This window comes from Ctenopharyngodon idella, chromosome 24, assembly GCF_019924925.1.
Source record: "Ctenopharyngodon idella isolate HZGC_01 chromosome 24, HZGC01, whole genome shotgun sequence".
Classification (NCBI taxonomy): Eukaryota; Metazoa; Chordata; class Actinopteri; order Cypriniformes; family Xenocyprididae; genus Ctenopharyngodon; species Ctenopharyngodon idella.
The window spans coordinates 4,567,101-4,591,177 of record NC_067243.1 but is presented as its reverse complement, the minus strand read 5'-3'; the positions used below and the strand labels follow the sequence as shown (position 1 = coordinate 4,591,177).

At 36.7% G+C, this 24,077-nt stretch overlaps 2 protein-coding genes across 4 annotated transcripts in view; one reads left to right on the top strand and one right to left on the bottom strand.

Moving 5' to 3' along the window:
- The first annotated feature begins 3,577 nt into the window (after nucleotides 1–3,577).
- Nucleotides 3,578–6,597, top strand: szl (sizzled). The gene is made up of 4 exons (XM_051884161.1): nucleotides 3,578–3,927; nucleotides 4,086–4,255; nucleotides 4,346–4,438; nucleotides 5,479–6,597. Exons 1-4 carry the CDS (start codon nucleotides 3,650–3,652, stop codon nucleotides 5,787–5,789), a joined length of 852 nt encoding a protein of 283 aa, XP_051740121.1. The 5' UTR covers nucleotides 3,578–3,649; the 3' UTR covers nucleotides 5,790–6,597.
- A 1,128-nt stretch (nucleotides 6,598–7,725) lies between these two features.
- Nucleotides 7,726–24,077, bottom strand: part of LOC127507446 (NACHT, LRR and PYD domains-containing protein 12-like) — a 36,697-nt gene continuing 20,345 nt past the window's right edge. For 2 of the 3 annotated variants that reach the window (XM_051884568.1, XM_051884567.1), the window contains 3 exons: nucleotides 15,161–15,334; nucleotides 12,130–12,303; nucleotides 7,726–11,082 (listed from right to left, as the gene is read on the bottom strand). In XM_051884568.1, the coding sequence (XP_051740528.1) occupies nucleotides 12,180–12,303; nucleotides 15,161–15,334 (298 nt within the window). In that variant the 3' untranslated portion in view covers nucleotides 7,726–11,082; nucleotides 12,130–12,179. Of the gene's footprint in view, nucleotides 11,083–12,129; nucleotides 12,304–13,153; nucleotides 13,926–15,160; nucleotides 15,335–24,077 lie in introns of those variants that run through there. The other variant, XM_051884569.1, reaches the window with a different exon arrangement.

Sequence of the window (24,077 nt, the reverse complement as noted above, 5' to 3'; positions counted from 1 at the left end):
CAAGTAGACGCTGTCTTCAGCTCAAACACCGTCCACAGACTGACTGAACGAGTCCCATTAACAGGCCGGAGAGGGGCAGGAGGGCCGTTAGAAAGAATAACACGCACCCGGGGGGTAATCAGGGGAGAGAGGGGTGCTTAACCTGACGCATGGACCCCATTGTTCTCCTAAATGGGTATGTGTCTCTAATTGCCCAGTTAGGTCCCTCAGTAGCTGCCGTCTGTCCAGGGCAGTAAAGTGGCTCAGAAGGCTGGGGCCGACGGGAACAGAGCCACAGACTTTAGATGGACTTTAGTCTGTCTGTTTTAAAATCATTTCAGTGCGCTTTCTTGTCATAAAGTGATTCCAGACTGATTTCTCATCTCGTGTGTTTTGTCTTCCAGACAGACTTTGGTCAGATCAGACTGTCGTCAAACATGTGGCTCGGGGCTTCGGGACAGTCTGTTAGTCTGGAAACAACTTTACACCTCAGTGCAGAAACCTGATGTTTCACATAAAACGAATATACATGTAGTTCGTTTATGTCTTCTGCAACTTGTTTTTGGCATATGGCATAAGTCTGTAGTTGACAAATAACATATGCGTTATGCTTTTCAGTTCAAATCTATATAAATATGTAAGGTAAAGTATATAATTTAGGTCTTGTAACTGGGTGAAAGTGCTTTTGACTAAATTGCAGTATATTTCATATTTATAGTTTTATCATCTGAAATGATCTTAAAGTATAAAAAAATATGTGTTTGGAGATGCAGTTTAACATTTCAATATCCCATAATATAATCTTCTGAGAGTCATTTTCAGGCCTGGAAAAAAAATAATACAATTCATAGTGAAATTAAATGTTCTAGTTATGTGCACCTTTAAAATATTTAATTGGCTAAAATTGGCATTTTTAATGAAAATTCATTGGTCAAAAAATGGAATTACATCATGTACTTGTAAAGTTAGTAACCCAGACCCTTTAAACTAAAAATGAGCCGCACATGAAAACGCAATGAAACAATAATAAATGCAGCAGCTTCCCAGCGAAAAAAATGTTCTAAAAACGTTTCACAAACATTTCTATTAAGTTACAAAAAGGTTATTTCTGAAAGTTCCCTAAAACGCCTAGTTTTTTAATCTTTAAAAAATTTTTAAATGAACATTTAGGGAACATTCCATTTTTGCAAACAGTACTGGAATGTTACTTTTGAATGTCCTCTGAACATTCCGAAAACAAATAGTAACATTTAAAACTGTTACACTAAAACGCTTCCATGAACATTCCGAGAACATTATTAATAACCAGATAACTTTGAACGAACGTCATTGGAAGAACCTTGCCAGAACATTCTGAGAACGTTCCCTGTTAGCTGCTGGGATCACAGCATGCATTCAAATATAATTTTTAGTATAAATAAACTGACAACACTGTAGTCTGTAGACGCTGGTTTGGCCAGAGGGACCCTGCAGAAGTGAAGGGCTGTAAATGCTAATGTCACGAACACTAATGTGAGATAATCCAGTGAAGTACGCTGCGTTAAGCACGTCTGAGACATTAGAGGGACAATGCCCTGTTACATCTGCAGCACGAGCTTGAGGATTTGAATACGAATGCAGCCGCTGTGGTCAGATCAAAGCTGGGCCGCTGGACAGGTAGACTGCAGACAATGGCAGACAGGCTGCTCACGAGGCTCTCGCTGGCAGAGGAAGCTCAAATTGACATGCTGGAGACAGAGGAGCTGTCAGCGCGCTGGAGACGCCTGTCTGCCCACCGGTCTCCACGCAGACCAGACGTTCAGCACAAAGCTTTGCAGGAACACGTCCTCGCTGCTTCGTGAAAAACGTCTGTTATAGAATATAATGGTGAGAAAATGTTGTAGTACGAAGTACACACACATATATGAGCTATGAAAGTAATCCAGAAGGAATAAAGAATACATCTGCACATAATGTGCCTTTGACTCTGCTACATTTGACACTGTTTGTGCTGTAAATGAAAGGAAAATACATTTCTGCATCTGATGTCGGTGGAACGACATGAACGTTATCGGACATTATTTTTAATTACGTTACATTTTTAAATGTTTTTTCCACTTGAAAATGTCCTAAAAGTTTCACCCAAAAAAAATGTTTGCACAAATATTTTATTTAAAAAAATGCAGTGAAATTTTGACTACATTGCAGTAAATTGCAGCAGATTTCAACCATCTTAAATTATATTTTCATTACTTATCGTTCACTTTTATAATCTGAACGTATAAATGAATCATGTACTAAGAATGTCACAAAATGTGTGTTTGCATAAACATTTTATTATCATTATTTAACATTCAATTTTATCATCTGAAGTGATCTGAACATATAAATGATTCATATACTGAAAATGTCACAAAAAATTATGTATTTTATTAAAATTTACAAAGTTGTTTTGACTGAATTGCATGAAATTGCAGCAGATTTCAGCCAAATATTTACTGATTTTTTCATTATTTATCAATAAGTTTTATCATCTGAAAGGATCTGAGTGTGGACACTAAAAATGTCACAAAAATTTGTTTGTACAAATATTCTGCTGAGAAATATATAGTGAAACTCAGAGTGGTTTTGACAAAATCGCAAGATATGGCAGCAGATTTCATATTGATATCATAAACATATTAATTGATATTTTCATTGTTTATCAAACAGTTTTATCATCTGAAATGATCTGAACGTATAAATGAACCGTATACTAAAAATGTCACAAAAAATGATGTTTGCACAAGTATTTTATTAAAAAATATGTAGTAAAATTATACAAAATAGTTTTGACTAAATTGCATGAAATTGCAGATTTCAGTCAACATATTTACTGATTTTTTCATTATTTATCGTTAAGTTTTATCATCTGAAATGATCTTAACGTGGACACTAAAATGTCACAAAAAATTGATTGCACAAATATTCTATTAAAAAATATGTAGAGAAATTTACAGAGTGGTTTTGACATGAAATTGCAGCAGATTTCTGCCAACATATTGAATATTGATTGATATTTTCATTAATTATCAGACAGTTTTATCATCTGAAATGATCTGAACATATAAACAAATCATGTACTAAAAATGTCACAAAAATCATGTTTGCACAAATATATTATTAAAATATATGCAGTGAAATTGAGTTGTGCAGAAAACTGCAGCAGATTGCAAACAACATATTGATTGATTTTTCATTATTTATCATTCAGTTTTATCATCTGAAATGATGGGACACTAAAAATGTCACAAAACATTGTTTGCACAAATATTCTATTAAAAAATATGTAGTAAAACTTACAGTGGTTTTGACTAAATTGCAGAAAACTGCAGCAGATTGCAACCAATATATTGATTACTTTTTCATTATTTATAGTTTTATCATCTAAAACGAATCCTGCACCAAAAATGTCACATAAATAAAGTTTGCACACTGTATTAGTGACACCGGCAGCCCATGTGACTCTGTAAATGGAGGTTAAGTGTGTCTCTTTGATTGTGTATTTAATGTCCCCCCTCACACCCCCCCGTCTGGGGCCCATTATCTCCTGCTCGTCCCCCTGTCTGCAGCCCTCAGATGTGTCGTTGATAACATCTGCCCGCCTCTATATAAAGACAGACCCGGCTCACTCCTGCATCACTCACCCATCATGGATCTCTCCTGCCTGCTGCTCCTCTTCTCTCTCTTCTCCCACGCCGGGGCCTTCGACCTGGGCCAGACCACACGCTGCGTCCCCGTCCCTCACCAGATGAGCATCTGCCAGGACGTGCCATACTCGGAGATGAGGTTACCCAACCTGCTGGGTCACAGCAGTCTGGAGGAAGCGGTTCCTCGCTCGGACGACTGGAGGACGCTGCTCCACACCGGCTGCCACCCGCAGGCCCGGGCCTTCGTCTGCTCGCTGGTCGCTCCAGTCTGCCTGGACAGGTACGTGCAGACGCTCTTCATCCTGAACAGAGATTTACTGATTCAGCACAGAGCTTTTGACTGAAGTGCAGGAAACTGCAGCAGATTTCAACCTATATATTCACTGATGTTTCATTATTTATCGTTTAAGTTCTGAACGTATGTGATCACGTCTGCAGGTTCATCCAGCCCTGTCGTAGCGTGTGTGTGGCCGTGAAGGAGAGCTGCGCTCCCGTGTTGGCCTGTCATGGACACTCTTGGCCCGAAGCTCTGAACTGCGATCGCTTCCCAGCGCAGGACGACACGTGTCTGACACCGCTGCCCAAACACATCAGCGCCTTCTCCAAAGGTCAGACCTCAAACACTCACTGACCGCATCAGACAAATGCAGAAATGTGACTGTAAATGCATTGAGTTAACCGTATATTCCTGTCTGCAGAATTCCCTCAGCCTGTGTGTCAAAGCTGCCCGTCTGTGGAGGAAGCGCCGTCTCTCAAAACCGTGCTGGACGCCCTCTGCCTCAATGACTTCAGTAAGCAGATATTCATATTCATATCAGTTCAGCAGACTGAAGGATTCTGATGTGGTTTGGAGTTTTGTATGGAAGACCATTTCTGACACATAAGAAAAAAAAATCATGCTTTTCTAAATCATAATTAGTCAACATTATGACATAATGTCATTTATGAGATAAAAAGTCGAAATTATGAAATATTTAGTCATATTTATCAGATGAAAAGTCAAAATTATGACAAAGTAAGTTACAATAATTTCAACTTTTTATGTCATAATTGAGTCTTAGTCATAATTATGACTTTTTGTCATAATTCAGATTTTTTAATCAAATTATGAATAAGTTATAACAATGACTTAGTATGCCTTCATTTTGACTTTTTATCTTATAATTATGATTAATTAAATAATTATAATTTAGACTTTGTGTCATAATTTAAACTTTTTATGTCATAATTTCGCCTTTAATGTCACAATTAAGACTTGGTCATAATTATGACAGTAATGATGCCATAATCTTTTATTTTTTATCTTATAGTTATAACTTAGTATGTCATAATCATGACATTTTTGTCATAATTTTGTCTTTTATGTCATAATTAAGAATTATGCCTTTTTATGTCATAATTTCTACCTTACAATATTTTTACCTTATAATGACTTAGTATGTTACAACAATAACTTTGTATGTCATAATTTCATCCTTTTATGTCATAATTAAGACTTGGTCATAATTATGACAGTATGTCAATGACTTTTTTATGTCATAATTACGACTTTTTATGTCATAATTTCTACCTTACAATAATTTTTGCCTTATAATGACTTAGTATGTTATAAAATTGAATTCGTATGTCATAATTTTGACTTTTCATGTCATAATTTCTACTTAATATGTCTAAATTATTATTTTTTGTCACAATTTTGTCTTTTTATGTCATAATTAAAACTTTTTATGACTTTATGTTATGATTACGATTTACCAAAGCATTTTTTTCTTGCGGAACTAGGCTTCCGTACTTTCAGCACACATAACTCACCCTCTTTTTCTCCCTGCAGCCGTGAAAGCCAAGATCTCCCGGCGGCGCGTGCCGTCCTCGGAGCCGGAGCTGACGGTCGAGGGCCCGGTGGAGTTCCTCCAGCGCGGGCCGCTGCTGCCCTACGACACCTCCAGTCTGCTGCAGCGCTGGCTGCTCATCAACCTCAGATGCGCGCACACGCTCGTCAGACCCGGCCGCGCGCAGCTCTACCTCATCACGGGAACCATGCGAGCGAACGGATCCATCGAGCTGTCCAATCTGTTCCCGTGGCTGAAGAAAGACCTGCACATCACTTCAGCGACGCGCAAATGGAAGCACCACAAGTGCTGAACGAGCTCGAGACTGTGGGAAGAAAAAGAGACTATTGTAGATTAAGAATACGTAAAATAATATGATTATATGAGAGTGATGCTATTTCTAACGCCCCCCTGTGGTTAGGAATATTATTCCAACTCTCTCGCACACGCGCGCGCGCGCGCACACACACACACACACACACACACACACACACACACACACACACAGCTCTTTAATCTCATAAATTTGAGATGCACTCCAACTGTTGTACATAGAGATTAAATAATTGTAAAGAATATTATTTTCTATTCAGATGTAAGTGTATTTATGTCTGTTTTTCATTGTTTTGTGTGCTGTAAATAATAAATGTTTTTAAACTATCTTATTGTGTTGAGTTTTTTTTTTTTTTTTTTTTTGTGAAGATCTAGAAAAGATCTCCTGTGTTGAGCATTGCTCTGATCTCAACACTGATCAGTAGTCATGTGACACTGTAGATTAGAATAGCTGTTTTTCTACCAAATAAATAGTTTACACTATATACTGTTCAAAAGTTTGGGGTCAGTAAGGTTTTTAATGTTTTTGTCTCTTCTGTTCACTGAGGCATTTTTTAAATCAAAAATACAGTAAAAATGGTCAAATATTATACCAATGTAAATCAGCTGTTTTCTATGTGAATATATAGTAAAGTGTAATTTATTCCAGTGATCAAAGCTGAATTTTCAGCATCATTACTCCAGTCTTCAGTGTCACATGATCCTTCAGAAATCATTCTAATATGATGATTTGATGCTCAAGAAACATTTATGATTATTATCAATGTTGAAAACAGTAATATTTTTGTGGAAACCGTCATACATTTATAAATAATAAATAATATTGAGATTTTTTTAATCTCGTAATTATGAATTCGTTACAATGACTTAATTACATCTTAATTTAAACTTTCTATTTTATAATATCGTCAAGTCATAATAATGACTTGGTATGTCATAATGACTTTTAATGTCATAATTTCGATTTTGTAATCTCTTGACAGTCATAATAATGATATCATAATTTCGACTTTTTATCTTATAATTATTAAGTATGTCATAATAATGACTTCGTATGTCATAATTGACATTTGACACCATTATTGACATAATTTGACACTTTTGTCATAATTTAATGCTTTAAATCAAGTAAAAAACGCTCTGGTGATTTTTAAAATTTTTTGTTCAAGTGGGGACCTACAGGTGTGTGTGTGTTTAAGCTCATACTCAGCAGCGCCCCTGTAGGCTGGAGCAGGAACTGTAATGGTCCATTAACACAAGTCGTTCACACTCCTCTGTTGTTTGAATGGCTTTCTGTCCCTGAGAGGCTCTGAGACTGTAGAGCTGCTGTTTAACAACAGCTAATACATATGCAACCTGGGAGCTTGTAAAAGAAAAGAAAAAGCCTAAAACTTATTAGTTTCAAACTTTGCATCACATTAAAATGATATTCCACCCAGAAGCCAGAACAGTAAATATTAAAAAAATATATTCTCGGCCAGGATAAAATTAAATAAACTGCCATCAATAGGGGAAAAAAACAAAGCATCCTAACAGGTGTCGCTCTATACCAGGTCAAGACTGAACATTTTATGTTGACTTACTGCAATGAAAATGTTCAGCGGCTTAATCAAATTGTGTGAACTGAATGTGTTTAACATTTACACTTTAGTTGAACCAACTGAAGACTTTCAATGAAGCCGTTGTAGGATGGTTTCACAGAGGGCGGCGAACACCAAACAGCCAAATGTGTGAATGAAAGATTTTCATCTACAACACTATTGACACACTCAATACATGCTTTACTAAACCTCTGGTTTACTGTTCCCCATGTCACGAGCTCTTTATGATCAGTCACTCTGATACTCTTATTAGTCATGCCATGGTTTACAGTGATAGTGCTTAAACTTGATATGAGGGACGACACTGTTATGAGATTTTATATAGGTTTAAATGGAGAAACATCATAAAACTTTATTGACAACAGCAGTTTCTATATCAATATCCTAACCAATATATGATAAATAATGATAATTTACTCACCCCCATGTCATCCAAGATGTTCATGTCTTTCTTTCTTCAGTTGAAAAGAAATGAAGGTTTTTGATGAAAACATTCCAGCATTATTCTCCTTATAGTGGACTTCAGTGGCCTCCAAACGGTTGAAGGTCAAAATTACAGTTTCAGCGCAGCTTCAAAGGGCTTTAAACGATACCAGACGAGGTCTTATCTAGAGAAACGATTGGTCATTTTCGAAAAAAATATAACTGTATATGCTTTATAAACACAAATTATCGCCTTGCACGTGTTTCCGCTTTCCGTATTCTTCAAAAAGCTTACGCCGTATGTCCTACGCCTTCCCTATTCAACTTACGGGAAAAAACAAAACTGGCGCCGCATTCATTCCATAAGTTGAATGGCATCTGGGTGAGTAAATTATCAGGAAAATTTTATTTGAAAGTGGACTAATCCTTTAAATAATGTTTAGTCAGAAAAAAGAAAAAAGGTACAAAAGCTGTTACAGTTTTTTTCAATTGTTAACATACTTTTGTCCAATCTGTAGTCACATTTTCAAAACTCATTTAAAACACATTTAGCAGAACATCCGTCTGTTGTGGCCACACCATTAACACAATGTCGTTTTCACACAAAATGCAGTCAATTACAGTTTTTCACAATCGCTTGGACACATTTCTCAATACTTAGGTCACTTTTTCAAAACTCTTCACACAGTTCTCCTAACCAACTTTCATCTTGGCACAGAGGTTAACTTCACATTCAAAATGTACCAAATCTACCAAAACACTTCATACATGTCTCAAATCAACTCATTCTTCCAGAACACTAGCAAAGGTTTTCACTGAGCAAACACACTTTGTCACTCATAAAACATCGACCTAAAAACATTAACATCAGTTAGCATTATACAATGTTTTCTTTTTTAAAATTTCTTTACAAAACAAGAATGACACTCTCTACTGCTCATAATTCACTGCAGTTTATGTTACATGGTCCATGTTTACATTACAGAACAAAATTATTCCTAAGTTTCCCCTTTTGAATTGATGGTAATGAAATTGAAAGACTAATGCTTGTGTAGGTGTTCAGTTTCATCTAATTGTTTTGATAGTATTTGATTTTTTAGATTCAGAATATATTTCATAACTATATTACTGTAGAAATGTAGCAAATTTCTGTCTTATTCAGTTTTGTATTATGTTATTGTTTTGAACTTAAGTTTAACAGTTTTGAAAACAGTATGTAAGCATGTGCAAATTGGCCTGTACGTACAAAGAGTTTTGGCAGTTGTTGTGTCTGAGTGAGAAAAGAATTCATGAAATTTGAGAGATGTATTCATTGAATGCATTTTGTGCCAAAGCAATGATAATTGATCCTCAGTTTAGCCCACATAGACTTCTGTTGTGCTCACTGTGTGAAGAGTTTTGCAAAAGTGACCTAAGTATTGAGAAATGTGTCCTAGCGTCTGTAAAAAACTGTAACTATATGTTCATGTTGGATAGAAAACTAGTGCTAGTGTTTGACAGAACGACTCTATTTTGAATCAGGTTTGCTGTGTTTTGATAGAGTTAGTATGTGTTGAAAAAGGTTTTTAGCATTTTGAAATGTAGAGTTTGTGTTTATCTAACAAAATATGGTTTTGGGCAGAAAATTAACTATTTGGCTAATTGTGTGATGTAGGTGTGTTGCTGTGTTAAGAGTTTAGAAAAAGTACTTTAAGTATTGGTAAATGCTTAATAGCAATTGAAAAAAACTGTAAAACCATTAATAAGTACCTTTAAGGGGTAAATAAGGTGTAAAGGTAAATCTTGCAATTTACTCCCCTGAGAGTGCATAAACAATACATTATTTCATATTTTCATTTTTTGATTGAAAAACAAATTCAAAGACATTCGTAAATGTTTCATTGTGTCTTAAGGCTGATTTATACTTCTGCGTCGGACCTACGCCGTAGGCTATGCGTCTGTTTTCATTTATACTTCTGTGTCGTTGTCCGCGTCGACGTGCACGCAGACCACTAGTAGGAAGTGTCCGCGGTCATGTTGAGTATCAAGGCAAAAGCCGAAGAAGAAGCAGCTTGTCATGTACATTGTCAGAGACGCTTACAAATAGAAGCGGCAAATAGATAACGACTTTTGTTGCAGTAGACTACATGTGTCCCCTGAAACAGAGCATTATGGAAGTTGTAAACGCTCGCTCTTCTCCTGAGGGAGGGGTTCTAGCAGACCAATCACAGCGTTTGCGGTCTGCGTAGAATTGACGCGTTGTTACATTTTTGAAGAGGTGCACGTCAGGCTACGTCGTAGGCTACGCGTGCTACACACAGTCTATGCTGTAGCTATGGCGTACACTCGACGCAGAAGTATAAATCAGCCTTTAAGTGTCCAAATACTTTAGGGGCCACTGTATATGAACATTATCTAAATCTTTACATTTCACCTGAATCAAAACAATGCAATTCCTCATCAATTATGAACATCTGTATGACAAATAAAAATGTGTGGTTTGTAAACATCTATCTACACAAAAATGAGCAGAAATTATCCTCACAGTGCTTGAATGAATGTGCTCTTGACTTAAACACAAAAGCAGATGATATTCTGCACAACTGGATAATGAATGATTTAATGGAGGTCCCTAAAGCTCTTTCATATAACTAACCTCAGAAAGGATCCTAATTGTGAAGCAGAAGCAAAAATAAACTGATAAAAGAAACATTTCAGCAGATTACTTCTTCCTGTTCCTCAGAAACATTTAAAGATTATAAGAGTAAATAATCATGACTGTTTACAACCAGCGAACAAAACAAAAGCAAATCACTCAGAAGTGAACATGTAAACTCATTGTGTTGAATGTGTGTGTCAGAGACACTGTAGAAGAACAAAGTACCGGCCGGTCAGTCCAGAAACACTCCTGCTCTGTTAGAGGAGATGAAGGGGCAGATATGATGTTCTCTGATTATTGTGATGGACAGTGAATCTGTAATCAGAACAGTTCAGACTCCAGGATATTTTATTAAATCCAAATTTACAGTGTCTCCTTCCTTTCCTGGTGATTCCTTTATATGTCTGATATTCATTCACTGACTCCATTCATCCTCCAGTAACAGCGTCCAGTCAGACTCTCTCTACACAGAACCAGACCACACTCATCAAATCTCTCTGGATGATCAGGATACGGCTGATCCTCAAACACGAGTGTCATATTTCTGTTCTCCTCAGACAGAATGAGACGAGTGTCTGCTGTGTTTGGATCCAGTGTGAGATTACCAGAGTCTGAAGACAAGAAGAAAACAAAACAACATTAACCACAGATATGTGTGTGAACATACCTGCGACATATTCCATGATTTACACTATAAAAACACACACATTTACTCAATGAGGATATCAATTATAATAAATTACAAAGTTTAACTATAATATATAAAGACATTCCAGATTTCTGTGGTTCACAGATAAAGCTAACTAAACAATATCACATGAGCAAGAGTGAAAAACAGCGAGGATCACAACGGTCAAAGACGCCTGTCTAATGCTTGTTTATAAGAAATAGTGAAGACAGATGAAAGAACCGTGTGTGAAAGACCTCAAACGTGTGTTAGCTTGTCAAAATGATCCCTTGATGGTGAAGAAAGCTGCAGAAGAAGATCCAGTGTCAAAACATGGAAGAGCCTCAATTGTATGGGAGTATTTTGGTTTTAAACACTATGAAGGAACTCGATCAAAAATGCAATAAAACCTGTACAGTAGATCATGTGCAGTCACTCAAAGAGGAAATATGACAAACCTGTCAGTCCAAACACAACATGGTTATATTCTTACCAAAGAAGAAATCCAGTGATTCTGAGTCAAATATAACCTACCCTTTCTAAAAGGGACAGTTTACACAAAAAATAAAACTCTGTCTCTCTCGTGTGTTTCCAAACCTGCATGGATTTCTTCTGCCGAACACAAAAGATGATAATTTGAAGTTTCGGTGACCACTGACTTCCACTGTAAGGGAGAAACACTGAGACTTTTCTTACTGAAAAGAAAATGTCTTCTTTTGTGCTCCGCAAAATAAAGAAAGGCATACAGGTTTGGATGACGTGAGGGTGAGTAAATAATGATAGATTTTAAATGTTTGGGTGAACTATCTTTTTAAGAAGGTCTACACACTGAGACTGATATTGTAACAAAGTAAATCAGTAATCTTTTCCTCCAGGCAGCTCTACTACAGACCCTTTCCACATTTCACTCCACTGTACACTTGTAGATGGAGAGACTGAAATACAAATACAGACATTCACAGGATGAGATGAATCTTACTGCTCAACATACTTGAGTGTGTTCAGTGTGCAGTTTGGATCCTTCAGTAGATCAGAGAACATCTAGAGTCCTGATTTTATCAGGTAATTGCCACTCAGATCCAGCTCTCTCAGGTGTGAGGGGTTTGAACACAGAGCTGAAGCCAGATAACCACAGCCTTCATCTGTCACCTTACACCAAGATAATCTACAAACACACACAGAAACAATGAAGATATCTGTGACATCAGAACTCACAACAAACACTTGTTAAATCTGTTGAATAATTACACATCCATTTAATATAAACTGATAAGAGTTAAATCTCTCTCATTTCATAAACTATAAGTTCTGCTGAAAGGAGAATATGGTTCTGATCTATACAGCCATCTACCAGATACTGAGGATCATAAACTCATAGATTTGTATCTCCCGAAGGAAACAGTCGTGTTTGAGTAAGTTTGGGTTTTAGGTTCTGAGTAAATGTAATGCTGCATCAGCGTCTTAAACTGTGCTGTTGACACTCAACACATTGTTTTCTGCACAACAATATTCTTCTTTCCTTTTAGAGAGAGTGACTCTTATACATATACAAAATTCATGCATTAATTTGGCTGCTCTAACCAGTGATAAACACAACGAGAAGTGTTCGACCCATCTGAATTCAACACTCCTATGATATGAGAATCATAAATGCAGTTTCTAACACTACAAATACTGTAGAAATTACACATTTAATTTTTTTTCTAGAAATCATTTGGCCAAATATCTTAACTTCATTTGAATGAACTTTAATTGAATTAAAAAAGAGATTCAATAAGACTCTAATAAAAGATCAATATCTCTCAATCTGTCAGAATTAAACATAACCCAATATAAATTAAGAGTTAACTTTTTACTTTTATTTTGTTGTTGTTAATAGTAGTACTGTACTCAAAACCAACGCTTTACTGTCAAATATTTATCAGAATATTATTAGTGTTATTAGAGATTTTTTTCTTTAATTTTGAAAAAGAAAAAACATTGAAATAAATTCAGGGAACGCATCGGCCGGATAGGTGGGATTTTTCCAGGAAGGGCCAATCCTGACAGTTCTGATTCCCTACAGGCAGCAGTTATTTGTAATGTTGTTGTTATCAGATGTAGAAAGCACGATATGTTTTCTCCAGCACACTGAATTTGGTTTTAATAGTCAAGTCAGGTCAACTTTATTTAGCACTTTACAGATCAAAGCAGTTTACAGTAATAAACAAGAAAAACAGTGTTAGCGTTGCAAAGTATTTCAATTTCAGGAATCAGTCATTTTGAGTATAATTACAAGTTAAATTTCAATTATAAAGCATCTTTACAGGTCAGCTCTGGCTTTACAATTGAATTTGATGCATTTGTTTTTACTTTGTATTTTTGTATTGTATTGTAAAACCAGATACTTTTAGTTATTTTATTGGGCAATTTTTACTTAAGTAAAAAAATCCAAACAAATTCCACAATTGAGTAAAAGTATGTTTACATTTAATCATTTAGCAGACGCTTTTATCCAAAGCGACTTACAAATGAGGAGAGCAATAGAAGCAATCAAACCAACAACAGGACAACAGTATGCAAGAGTTGTGATCAGTCCCAGTTAGTCCAGCACAGTTCACGTAGTGAGTTTTTTTTTTTTTAAGATATAGAATAGTCAGTGTTAGTATTAATGGGCCAAGCGTTGATGAAAAAGATGCGTCTTCAGCAGTTTCTTGAAGATGGCTAAAGACAGCAGCTCAGGTAGAGATGTGCAGGTCATTCCACCAGCAGGGAACCGTCAGGGTAAAGGTCAGTGAAAGTGATTTTGTGTACAGACCACACCAATATATTACTCAAGTAGGAACACTAGGATGGCTGTGTAACACGAGACCTGATGTGTGATCCAAGATGGAGGCTCCTGGCTGCCTAAAACAACTTCAAGATGCAAACTCTCTCTCTCTCTTTCTGTGTGTGTGTGTGTGAGCGAGTGTGTGTATGTGTGAGCGAGCGTGTGTGTGAGCGAGTTTGTGCGTGTGTGTGAATGAGTTTGTGTGAGCGAGCGAATGTGTGTGTGAGCAAGTGTGTATGTGTGTGTGTGTGTGTGTGTGTGTGTGTGAGAGAGCGAGTGTGTTCTTGTATTACAATGTAAACATGGTTTATGAGTCACTTCCTGTGTCCTTGTCAACCAAAATGGCTTAAAAAACATACTGTACCGTGTTTTTTGAAATTGACAGCAATTTTGAAATTGCAGACAGTTTAGGGGTAGGGGCAGTGTAGGGAGAGAGAATGTACAGTTTGTACAGTATAAAAACCATTACACCTATGGAGAGTCCCAGTAAACCACATATACAAGTATGTGTGTGAGCCTGTGTGTGTGTGTGTGTGTGTGTTCTATATGTGCAATGTTAGGTATGTCATGTAATATAATAATTTAATGAAATTAAATATTAATAGATAGAAATGCAAATATCATATATAATTTTTTTAATTGGGTTAATTGCACTCTTGTGATTAACTTATCTTGTTTACCATTTATCTTGTTTAACACATTCATTTATATTCTTACCAAAGAAGAAATCTATTGATTCTGAGGCAAATAAAACCTACACTTTCTTAAAGAGACAGTTTACACAAAAATTAAAACTCTGTCATCATTTACTCACTCTCATGTGTTTCCAAACCTGCATGGATTTCTTCTGCCGAACACAAAAGATGATATTTTGAAGTTTTGGTGACCACTGACTTCCACTGTAAGGGAGAAACACTGAGACTTTTCTTACTGAAAAGAAAATGTCTTCTTTTGTGCTTCACAGAATAAAGAAAGGCATACAGGTTTGGATGACGTGAGGGTGAGTAAATAATGACAGGTTTGGGTGAACTATCTTTTTAAGAAGGACTACTCACTGAGATTGATATTGTAACAAAGTAAATCAGTAATCTTTTCATCCACGCAGCTCTACTACAGACCCTTTCCACATTTCACTCCACGGTATTGTAGATGTAAGAATGAAATACAAATACGGACATTCACAGGATGAGATGAATCTTACTGCTCAACATACTTGAGTTTGTTCAGTGCACAGTTTGGATCCTTCAGTAGATCAGAGATGATCTTGACTCCTGATTCTCCCAGGTTATTCCAGCTCAGATCCAGCTCTCTCAGGTGTGAGGTGTTTGAACGCAGAGCTGAAGCCAGATAACCACAGCCTTCATCTGTCACCCCACAGCAACATAATCTACAAATACACACAGAAACAATGAAGATATCTGTAACATCAGAACTCACAACAAACACTTGTTAAATATGTTGAATAATTACACATCCATTTAATATAAACTGAAAGGAGTTAAATCTCTCTAATTTCATAAACTATAAGTTCTGCTGAAAGGAGAATATGGTTCTGATCAGCTCTATACTGCCATCTACCAGATACTGAGGATCATAAACTCATAGATTTGTATCTCCTGAAGGAAACAGTCATGTTCGAGTAAGTTTGGGTTTTAGGTTCTGAGTAAATGTAATGCTGCATCAGCGTCTTAAACTGTGCTGTTGACACTCGACACATTGCTTTTTGCACAACAATATTCTTCTTTCCTTTTAGAGAGAGTGACTCTTATACATATACTAAATGTATTTTAATTTTGTTTAAACTTTTACTTTGCTACATTTTAAAGCCAAATACATTTTACACAGACAAATCTCTTGTTAATAGTTACCCTGATTTTTAAAAATGTTTTCATTGTGAAAAGAGAGCACAGAGAAGCAGCATGTAGGCAGTGTGCAGCGGGTGAGCTCAGAGTATGAGTGCACTGCAGTCTTTACATGTCCTCTTATTATAAGCAACAGGACCTCTCCAATGGGCCGATAATTCCACCACATTAAGCTCTGGTATAGCTATACCGCAGCGCATGAGATTCAACACAACCATACTCCAAATGTGCTCTAACCAGTGATAAACACAACGAGAAGTGTTCAACCCATCTGAATTCAACACTCTTATGATATGGGAACCATAAAGGCAGTTTCTAATCCTAAAAATACTGTAAAAATTATGAATTTAACTTTTTTTGGTAGAAATCATTTGGCCAAATATCTTAAATATCTTCATTTTGATGAACTTTAATTGAATTAAAAAAAGAGATTCAATAAGACCCTTGATGAAAGATCAATATCTCTCAATCTGTCAGAATTAAACATAACCCAATATAAAGAGTTAACTTTTACTTTTATTTTGTTGTTGTTAATAGTAGTACTGTACTCAAAACTAGGGATGCACCGATACCATTTTTTAAGGACCAAGTACCGATATTTTTTTCTGGTACTCACAGATACCGATGCCTATACGTTTATTAATTTCTTTTTTTCTTTTTTTTTTTGGGTGATGTGGCAGTTTTCCAAGCACAACACAGTAAGACTAATGAATGTAGGACAGTTTCTTTATTATTACTCCAATGAAAAAAAAGTAATAATTTTTCTGTGCTTGTCACAAACTTAAAGCACAAATTTCACAGTGTCCAATAACCTTCAAAGGGCATAATTATCAAAGTCATAATAAAAAAAACAAAAACAAACATTGTCTTTTTTAACCTGCCTTTCAAAAAGTGCTAAACAAATATTACAGAACAACGTAACACTGTGAACCAATGTAAACACAACCTAGGGTGACCAGATTTCTCACGGGACGAGTGGGCAATATGACCATGATATGAGAAATTTTATTTCACGATATATATATATATATACACACACACACACATTCATTTAACATATTTTGTTGTTTTATTAACATTAATGACAGACAAATATTTAATTAGGCTACCGTCATTTTAAGACCAGATCCATAGATGTAATATACTGACATATATCCTGTTTTCACCCACCTGTTTACGTCCACTTAAGCCATAACCGACTATATTTACGTGAGATACTCCACACCATGGACATTTTGACAACTATTTGTGCATTTGACCATTCAGGTGCAATGAGAACTGATCGCGCGCTGTCTGAGAGAACTGGGATGGCGCGCAAGAAAGAGAGAGCGCTTCTGGTCTGTGTCTCTGTTTCATTCAGCACGATTTGCATGCAGTTCGCAATGTGTGGATTGTCATCATTAATTCTGAAGTATCTCCACACCCCTGAGGCTGACATTGTTTCTGCTGCCGCCGCCGGAGTCTCTGTGCACGGAAAATTCTGTCAGTTACGTCACGTGATGTATTGGTATCGGGGGTATTTTTACGAGTACAAGTACAAGTACAAGTACTCGAGCTTGGTACTGGGCCCGATACTGATATCAGTATCCGTGCATCTCCACTCAAAACCAACGCTTTACTGTCAAATATTTATCAGAATATTATTAGTATTATTAGAGATTTTTTTTCTTTAATTTTGAAAAAGAAAAAACATTGAAATAAATTAATGGGAATGCATCGGCCGGATAGGTGGGATTTTTCCAGGAAGGGCCAATCCTGATAATACTGATTCCCTACAGGCAGCAGTTATTTGTAATGCTGTTGTTATCAGATGTAGAAAGCAGCGATATGTTTTCTCCAGCACACTGAATTTGGTTTTAATTTTCAAGTCAGGTCAACTTTATTTAGCACTTTTTTAAGATCAAAGCAGTTTTACAGTATTAAACAAGAAAAATAGTGTTAGCGTTGCAAAGTTCTTCAATTTCAGGAATCAGTCATTTTGAGTATATTGCAAGTTAAATTTCAATTATAAAGCATCTTTACAGGTCAGCTCTGACTTTACAATTGAATTTGCAGCATTTGTTTTTACGTTGTATTTTTGTATTGTATTGTAAAACCAGATACTTTGTTATTTTATTGGACAACTTTTACTTAAATAAAAAAATCCAAACAAATTCCATAATTAAGTAAAAGTATGTTTACATTTAATCATTTAGCAGACGCTTTTATCCAAAGCGACTTACAAATGAGGAGAGCAATAGAAGCAATCAAACCAACAACAGGACAACAGTATGCAAGAGTTGTGATCAGTCCCAGTTAGTCCAGCACAGTTCACGTAGTGAGTTGTTTTTTTTTTAAGATATAGAATAGTCAGTGTTAGTATTAATGGGTCAAGTGTTGATGAAGAAGATGGCTAAAGACAGCAGCTCGGGTAGAGATGTGCAGGTCATTCCACCAGCAGGGAACCGTCAGGGTAAAGGTCAGTGAAAGTGATTTTGTGTACAGACCACACCAATATATTACTCAAGTAGGAACACTAGGATGGCTGCGTAACGCGAGACCTGATGTGTGATCCAAGATGGAGGCTCCTGGCTGCCTAAAACAACTTCAAGATGCAAACTCTCTCTCTCTCTCTCTCTCTCTGTCGGAGTGCATGCTGGGAGTGAACAGAGCATGGTGAGGGTGAGTGTGTTTGTGGTTGTGTACTAAAAACTTTTCTATCTCCTATTTTTTTTTGTGTATGTGTGTTTGTCTTTTATGTGTTGAATTGTTCAGCTGTTTAGCATTTAGTGGTGTTTGCGTCTGCAACTAATGTTGTGCTGGGAGGCATGACGAACCAAAACACAAAACACAAAACACTCGTGCCTGTTTTGCATTGTAGCCTGTCTAAAAAGGTTATACTGTCTAACGTACCTCCGTTTATTAAAGACAAATTATTGGTGCAAGAGTTATCTTGTTATGGTAAACTGGTTTCCCCTATTAAGAAAATCACTCTTGGGTGCAAGTCACCGTTGGTGAAACATCTAGTCTCGTTTAGAAGACCAGTTTTCATGGTGCTGAAAAATGGAATTGATGATAGTTTCTGTAGTTTCTGTTGCTCCTCCAGCTGAGATCGCGGGTGACGTGGAAATTGTCGGTACGTCTTTAGTAGAAGCCGTTGAACACGAGCCGACTGCAGTTGTAGCTACTGAGAATGAATCTGATACAACAGAAATTGTTGCTAAATCTATGAGCAGGCTGAGCTTTCTGAAAATGTTTGCGTGGCAGACGCTGATGAAATAGGTGTTGAAGACAATGATGTTGAATTTGAGAAGGAAGCAGAATCTGTCTTTAAAATCCCAGTTAAAAGAAAGAAAAAAAGCTGTGGAAAGGCTATTAAACAAGTCAAGAAAGATGATGGTGGTAGTGAGAATGTGGGATCAGATAGTGATAGAGATTCCTCTGACTCAAATATGTCTCAGTGTTCAAATCTGTCTACTAGTTCTTAAAATAAAAACTTGATTTGTTTGTATAGAGCTGAAGACATTAGCAGATTTCTGCAAAAAACAAAGGAAATGAAAGGAGTGCAAGTTGAAGATTTCTTCCCTGATTCTAAACAATTTGTTAATGATGTGAGATACCTAATGAAAGAGGGAGCTTTTCAAGATATAGGGGTTTACCATCTAAGAAAATTTGTGAACAAACTCAAAAAACAAATTACCAAGGATGATGAAGCTGTCAACTTTTAAAACTCTGCCAAAAATAGTTCTTTTGTCAGCTTTTCTCATTTTTTTTGTTCTGGTCTCTAAAATAAATGACAAATTTTAAAATCGGACCTTTAAACTTAAATGGTGCCAGGGATAGTCATAAAAGAATGATGTTATTTGAGTTTATTAGACAGAAGCAAATTGATATTGTGTTTCTACAGGAAACACATAGTGATTTTAAAAATGAGACTGGAGAAGAGAATGGGATGGACAAATTGTCCTAAGTCATAAATCCTCTATTAGTGGAGGTGTTGCTGTTTTGTTTTCAAAACATTTTTTTACCTTTATCTTGTGAAGTTGATTAAATAATTGGTGGTCAGTTTTTAAAGATTAAAGTTAAATTTGAAAAAAACACTACGGTGCTTATGAATTTATATGCACCTACTAAAGGATTAGAAAGAGTTATTTTCTTTTAAAAGGTAGATGCTGTTTTGAAATGTTTAAACCCAGAGGAGTTGTTATTCATAGGGGGAGATTTTAATTGTACCGCTAATGACAAATTGGATAGAAACCATATAGAACCACATGCTGCTTCTCAGAAAACACTAATACAACTAATTGAAACTCATGATTTATGTCATATATGGAGAAGTATGAATCAAGATGTCAGACAGTACACTTGGGCTCATAGTACTGAACATTCTATCTCTTTGGCATGACTTGACAGAATTTACAGTGTTCAGTATCAATGTCATTTTTTCAAATTTTGTAAAATTATTCCAGTGGGGTTTTCTGATCACAGTTTAGTTCTGTAAAATTATTCATTCTTTACGGTCAGGACAAGAATTCACTGAGCCTGCTGATATACATAGCTGTGCTGTAGATTTTTATTCTGACCTTTATAAATCTGAACTGATGGAATGGGGTGCAGATGCTGATCATTTCCTTTAAGGACTGCCAAAGGTAGATGAAAAGTCCAATAACGAAATACAACAGACTTTGTCATTGTAAGAGCTTTATATTGCCATGATGAGCATGGAGAATGGTAAATCTCCAGGAATTGACGGGCTAACTGTTGAGTTCTATAAAACCGTCATAGGAGAGGATTTGCTGGCAGTTCTTAATGACAGTCTGAAAAGAGAGCTATTGCCACTGAGCTGCAGAAGAGCCGTCATCACACTGTTACCTAAAAAAGGTGATCTTCAGTATATCAGCAATGGTGCCCTGATTCTCTGTTATGTTCAGAATATAAAATTTTGTCTAACGCTTTGGCCATAAGACTTAAAGTTTTAAGTCAATTGATTCATTCTGATCAGTCTTATTGTATTCCTAACAGGTCTATTTGTGATAATATTGCTTTAATTAGAGATGTTTTGGATGCTTCTAAACTCTTGGGAATTAACTCTGGTCTGATTTCTCTTGATCAAGAGAAAGCTTTCGACAGAGTTGAACATCTGTTTTTATGGAACACTTTAGAGGCTTTTGGTTTTAGCCCTTCTTTTATAGCAATGATTAAGGCTATGTACTGTAACATTGAGAGTGTTCTTAAGATTAATGGTGGTTTGAGTGCTCCGTTAAAAGTTCAGAGGGGAGTTAGGCAGGGATGTGCCATGTCTGGTATGTTGTATTCCTTAGCCATTGAACCTCTTCAAAAGTTGTGAGATCATTTAAAAGGTCTGGTTTTCCCTGCTTGTAATAATCCTTTACATCTTTCCGCCTATGCTGATGATGTTATTGTTTTTGTAAATGGAAAGGATGGAAATGGTTACTCCCTCAGATGTCTTATAGAGGGCGTATTCTTGTTATTAATAATCTTGTGGCATCTTCATTATGGCATAAATTTGCTTGTGTAGACCCTCCAAATTGACTTCCTGCAAATATTCAAAGAGAACTGGTGAACTTTTTTTGGGACAATTATCATTGGACTCCTCAAAGCATTCTGTTTTTGCCCAAGGAGGAAGGAGGTCAAGGTTTAGTTAATCTCGCAAGCAGAAGAGCCACTTACCGTCTCCAATATATACAGAAACTCTTAATGGGACCTTACTCACTTGTGTGGAGACTATTGACATTAAGCATTTTGAGAAGAGTGGGTAATATGGAAATGGACTTAACATTGTTTTTAATGGATCATAAAAGATTGAATTTTACTGGAATTCCTGCTTTTTAATCAAAGCTTATTTAAAGTGTGGGGTCTTTTTAAACATTGGTGGATGGAACCAGTAACTTCTCTTTATTGGTTGTTGGAAGAACCACTTATTTTTGGAGCTCGGTTTGATGTTTCTGGAGAAGATTTTCCTAGTCTAACAGATTTATTATGTTAGAAAAAGATTAAGTTAATAATAATAATAATAAAAAAAAAACATTATAAATGAATCAGGATATGATTTTCAGAGACCTGAACAAGTTGCTACTGGAGTGGGCTCTGGAACAGATTCAAGGACTGAAGCGGGCTCTGGAGAGGAATTATGGACTAGAGCTGTCTCAAGAGCAAATTCATGGACTGGAGCGGGCTCTGGAGCGGATTCAAGGACTGGAGCAGGCTCTTGAGCGGATTCAAGGACTGGAGCGGACTCTGGAGTGGATTCATGGACTGGATCCGATGTGTGCGCAGCCCACACACACCAAATGGCTGTGGCCATAATGGCCAGCACTGCAATCTCTGAGGGCTCGGGCGTGGCAGCCATCTTGGCTGAGGGCTCGGGCGTGGCAGCCATCTTGGCTGAGGGCTCGGGCGTGGCAGCCATCTTGGCTGAGGGCTCGGGCGTGGCAGCCATCTGAGGGCTCTGGAAGATCTGCTGAGACTTGACTGGACTCACGAAGATCAACTGCAACTTGTCTTGGCTCATAAGGATCAACTGCGACTTGACTTGGCTCACGAAGATCAACTGGGACTTGACCTGGCTCATGAAGATCAGCTATGACTTGACGGGGTGTTGTTGTGGCCACCATTTTGTGAGCGTGCTCTAGTGCGGCAGCCATTACATGAGCAGACGAGGTGTCGCCCAAACGACGCCCTATACACTATGCACTTATACACTATGTTCTTATGCACTATGTACTCATCCATGTAATGCGTGAATTGTATAAGGTTATTTTGTCATTTAACAACGGAGCCTGATACCCCCTCCCCCTCCGCTACGTAATTAAATCTGTGACAGTTGAGCGCATGAAGTGTCCAACATTCCACACTTCGTTTTTTCCGTTAATTTAGTGCATCATCCGGATATTTAAAGTGCACTTTTTCTTTTTGGAATTTTCAGTGTGAACGCACTACTCGCACTATTTGTACTTAAAAACGTCATAAAAAATTGGGACGCACCTATTGTTTTATGGACTGTAATCGACTTAACTACGGTGTACATTTTAGGACATTCTCAAACCTCAGTCACACAACGAAAAGGCGTCATGCCTCAGACTAAAAGGCTTGAGTCATCGGACAAAACAGCATCACGTCTCAGACTGAAAGGCTTCAGGTCTCAGGAAAAATGACGTCAGGTGTCAGGTCTTGTACAATTAGGCATCAGACAAAACTACCTCAGAATAACAGGCTTCAGACAAAAAGGCATCAGACTAAAAGGCTTTTTTTTTGGCTATGTTTTTTTGTATTTTGTATCTATTGGCTTTTATCCCATCATAATGCCATCCTTCAGTTATCTTTTTCTTTCTCCCCCCTTTTTATATTTATCTGTAACTATTACCAAATTGATGTAAGGTGTGTGTGTGTGCGCATGCATGTTAATTATGTAGAATCTGTCTATTGATGGTATTCATGTAGGCTATTTATGTAATCCCTTAGCAATGTTCTTTATGTTATTGTTATGAAATATATATATATATATATATATACATATATACACATATATATATATATATACATATATATATACATATATATATATATATATATATATACATATATATACATATATATATACATATATATATATATATATATATATATACATATATATACATATATATATACATATATACATATATATATATACATATATATATATATATATATATACATACATATATATATATATACATATATATACACATATATATATATAAGGCTCGGCCAGGAGAAGGTCCGTGAGAGTGATCTCGTGCCCCTTTGCGATGGCACCACAAGGCGCTGTTCATTTGCAGAACACAAACTTCTGGAGGGCCCATAAGTCTGAAGTAGTGAGTTTAGGAATAGTGGTGCAGAGCCTGTGGTTGTTCTGTAGGAAAACATTAGAACCTTGAATTGGATGTGAGCAGCTATTGGCAGCCAATGCAAACTGATGAAGAGAGGTGTGACATGTGCTCTCTTCAGTTCTCTTGCTGCAGCATTCTGGATCAGTTGTAGAGGCTTGACAGTGCATGCTGGAAGGCCTGCCAAGAGAGCATTACAATAGTCCAGTCTGGATAGAACAAGAGCTTGGACAAGAATTTGTGTGGAATGCTCCGATAGGAAGGGTCTAATCTTCCTAATGTTGTACAAGGCAAATCTGCAGGACTGGGCCGTTGTAGCGATATGATCTGTGAAGCTTAAACAATTTTTAATAGACATAGCCAAATCGTTGTCATTTAGGAATAAGATCACGTTCTCTTA

Coding starts and splice junctions, on each gene's coding strand:
- szl (XM_051884161.1), top strand. CDS start 3,650: ATGGATCTCTCCTGCCTGCTGCTCCTCTTCTCTCTCTTCTCCCACGCC. Junction 3,928..4,085: donor GCTCCAGTCTGCCTGGACAG/GTACGTGCAGAC, acceptor TCACGTCTGCAG/GTTCATCCAGCCCTGTCGTA. Junction 4,256..4,345: donor CATCAGCGCCTTCTCCAAAG/GTCAGACCTCAA, acceptor TCCTGTCTGCAG/AATTCCCTCAGCCTGTGTGT.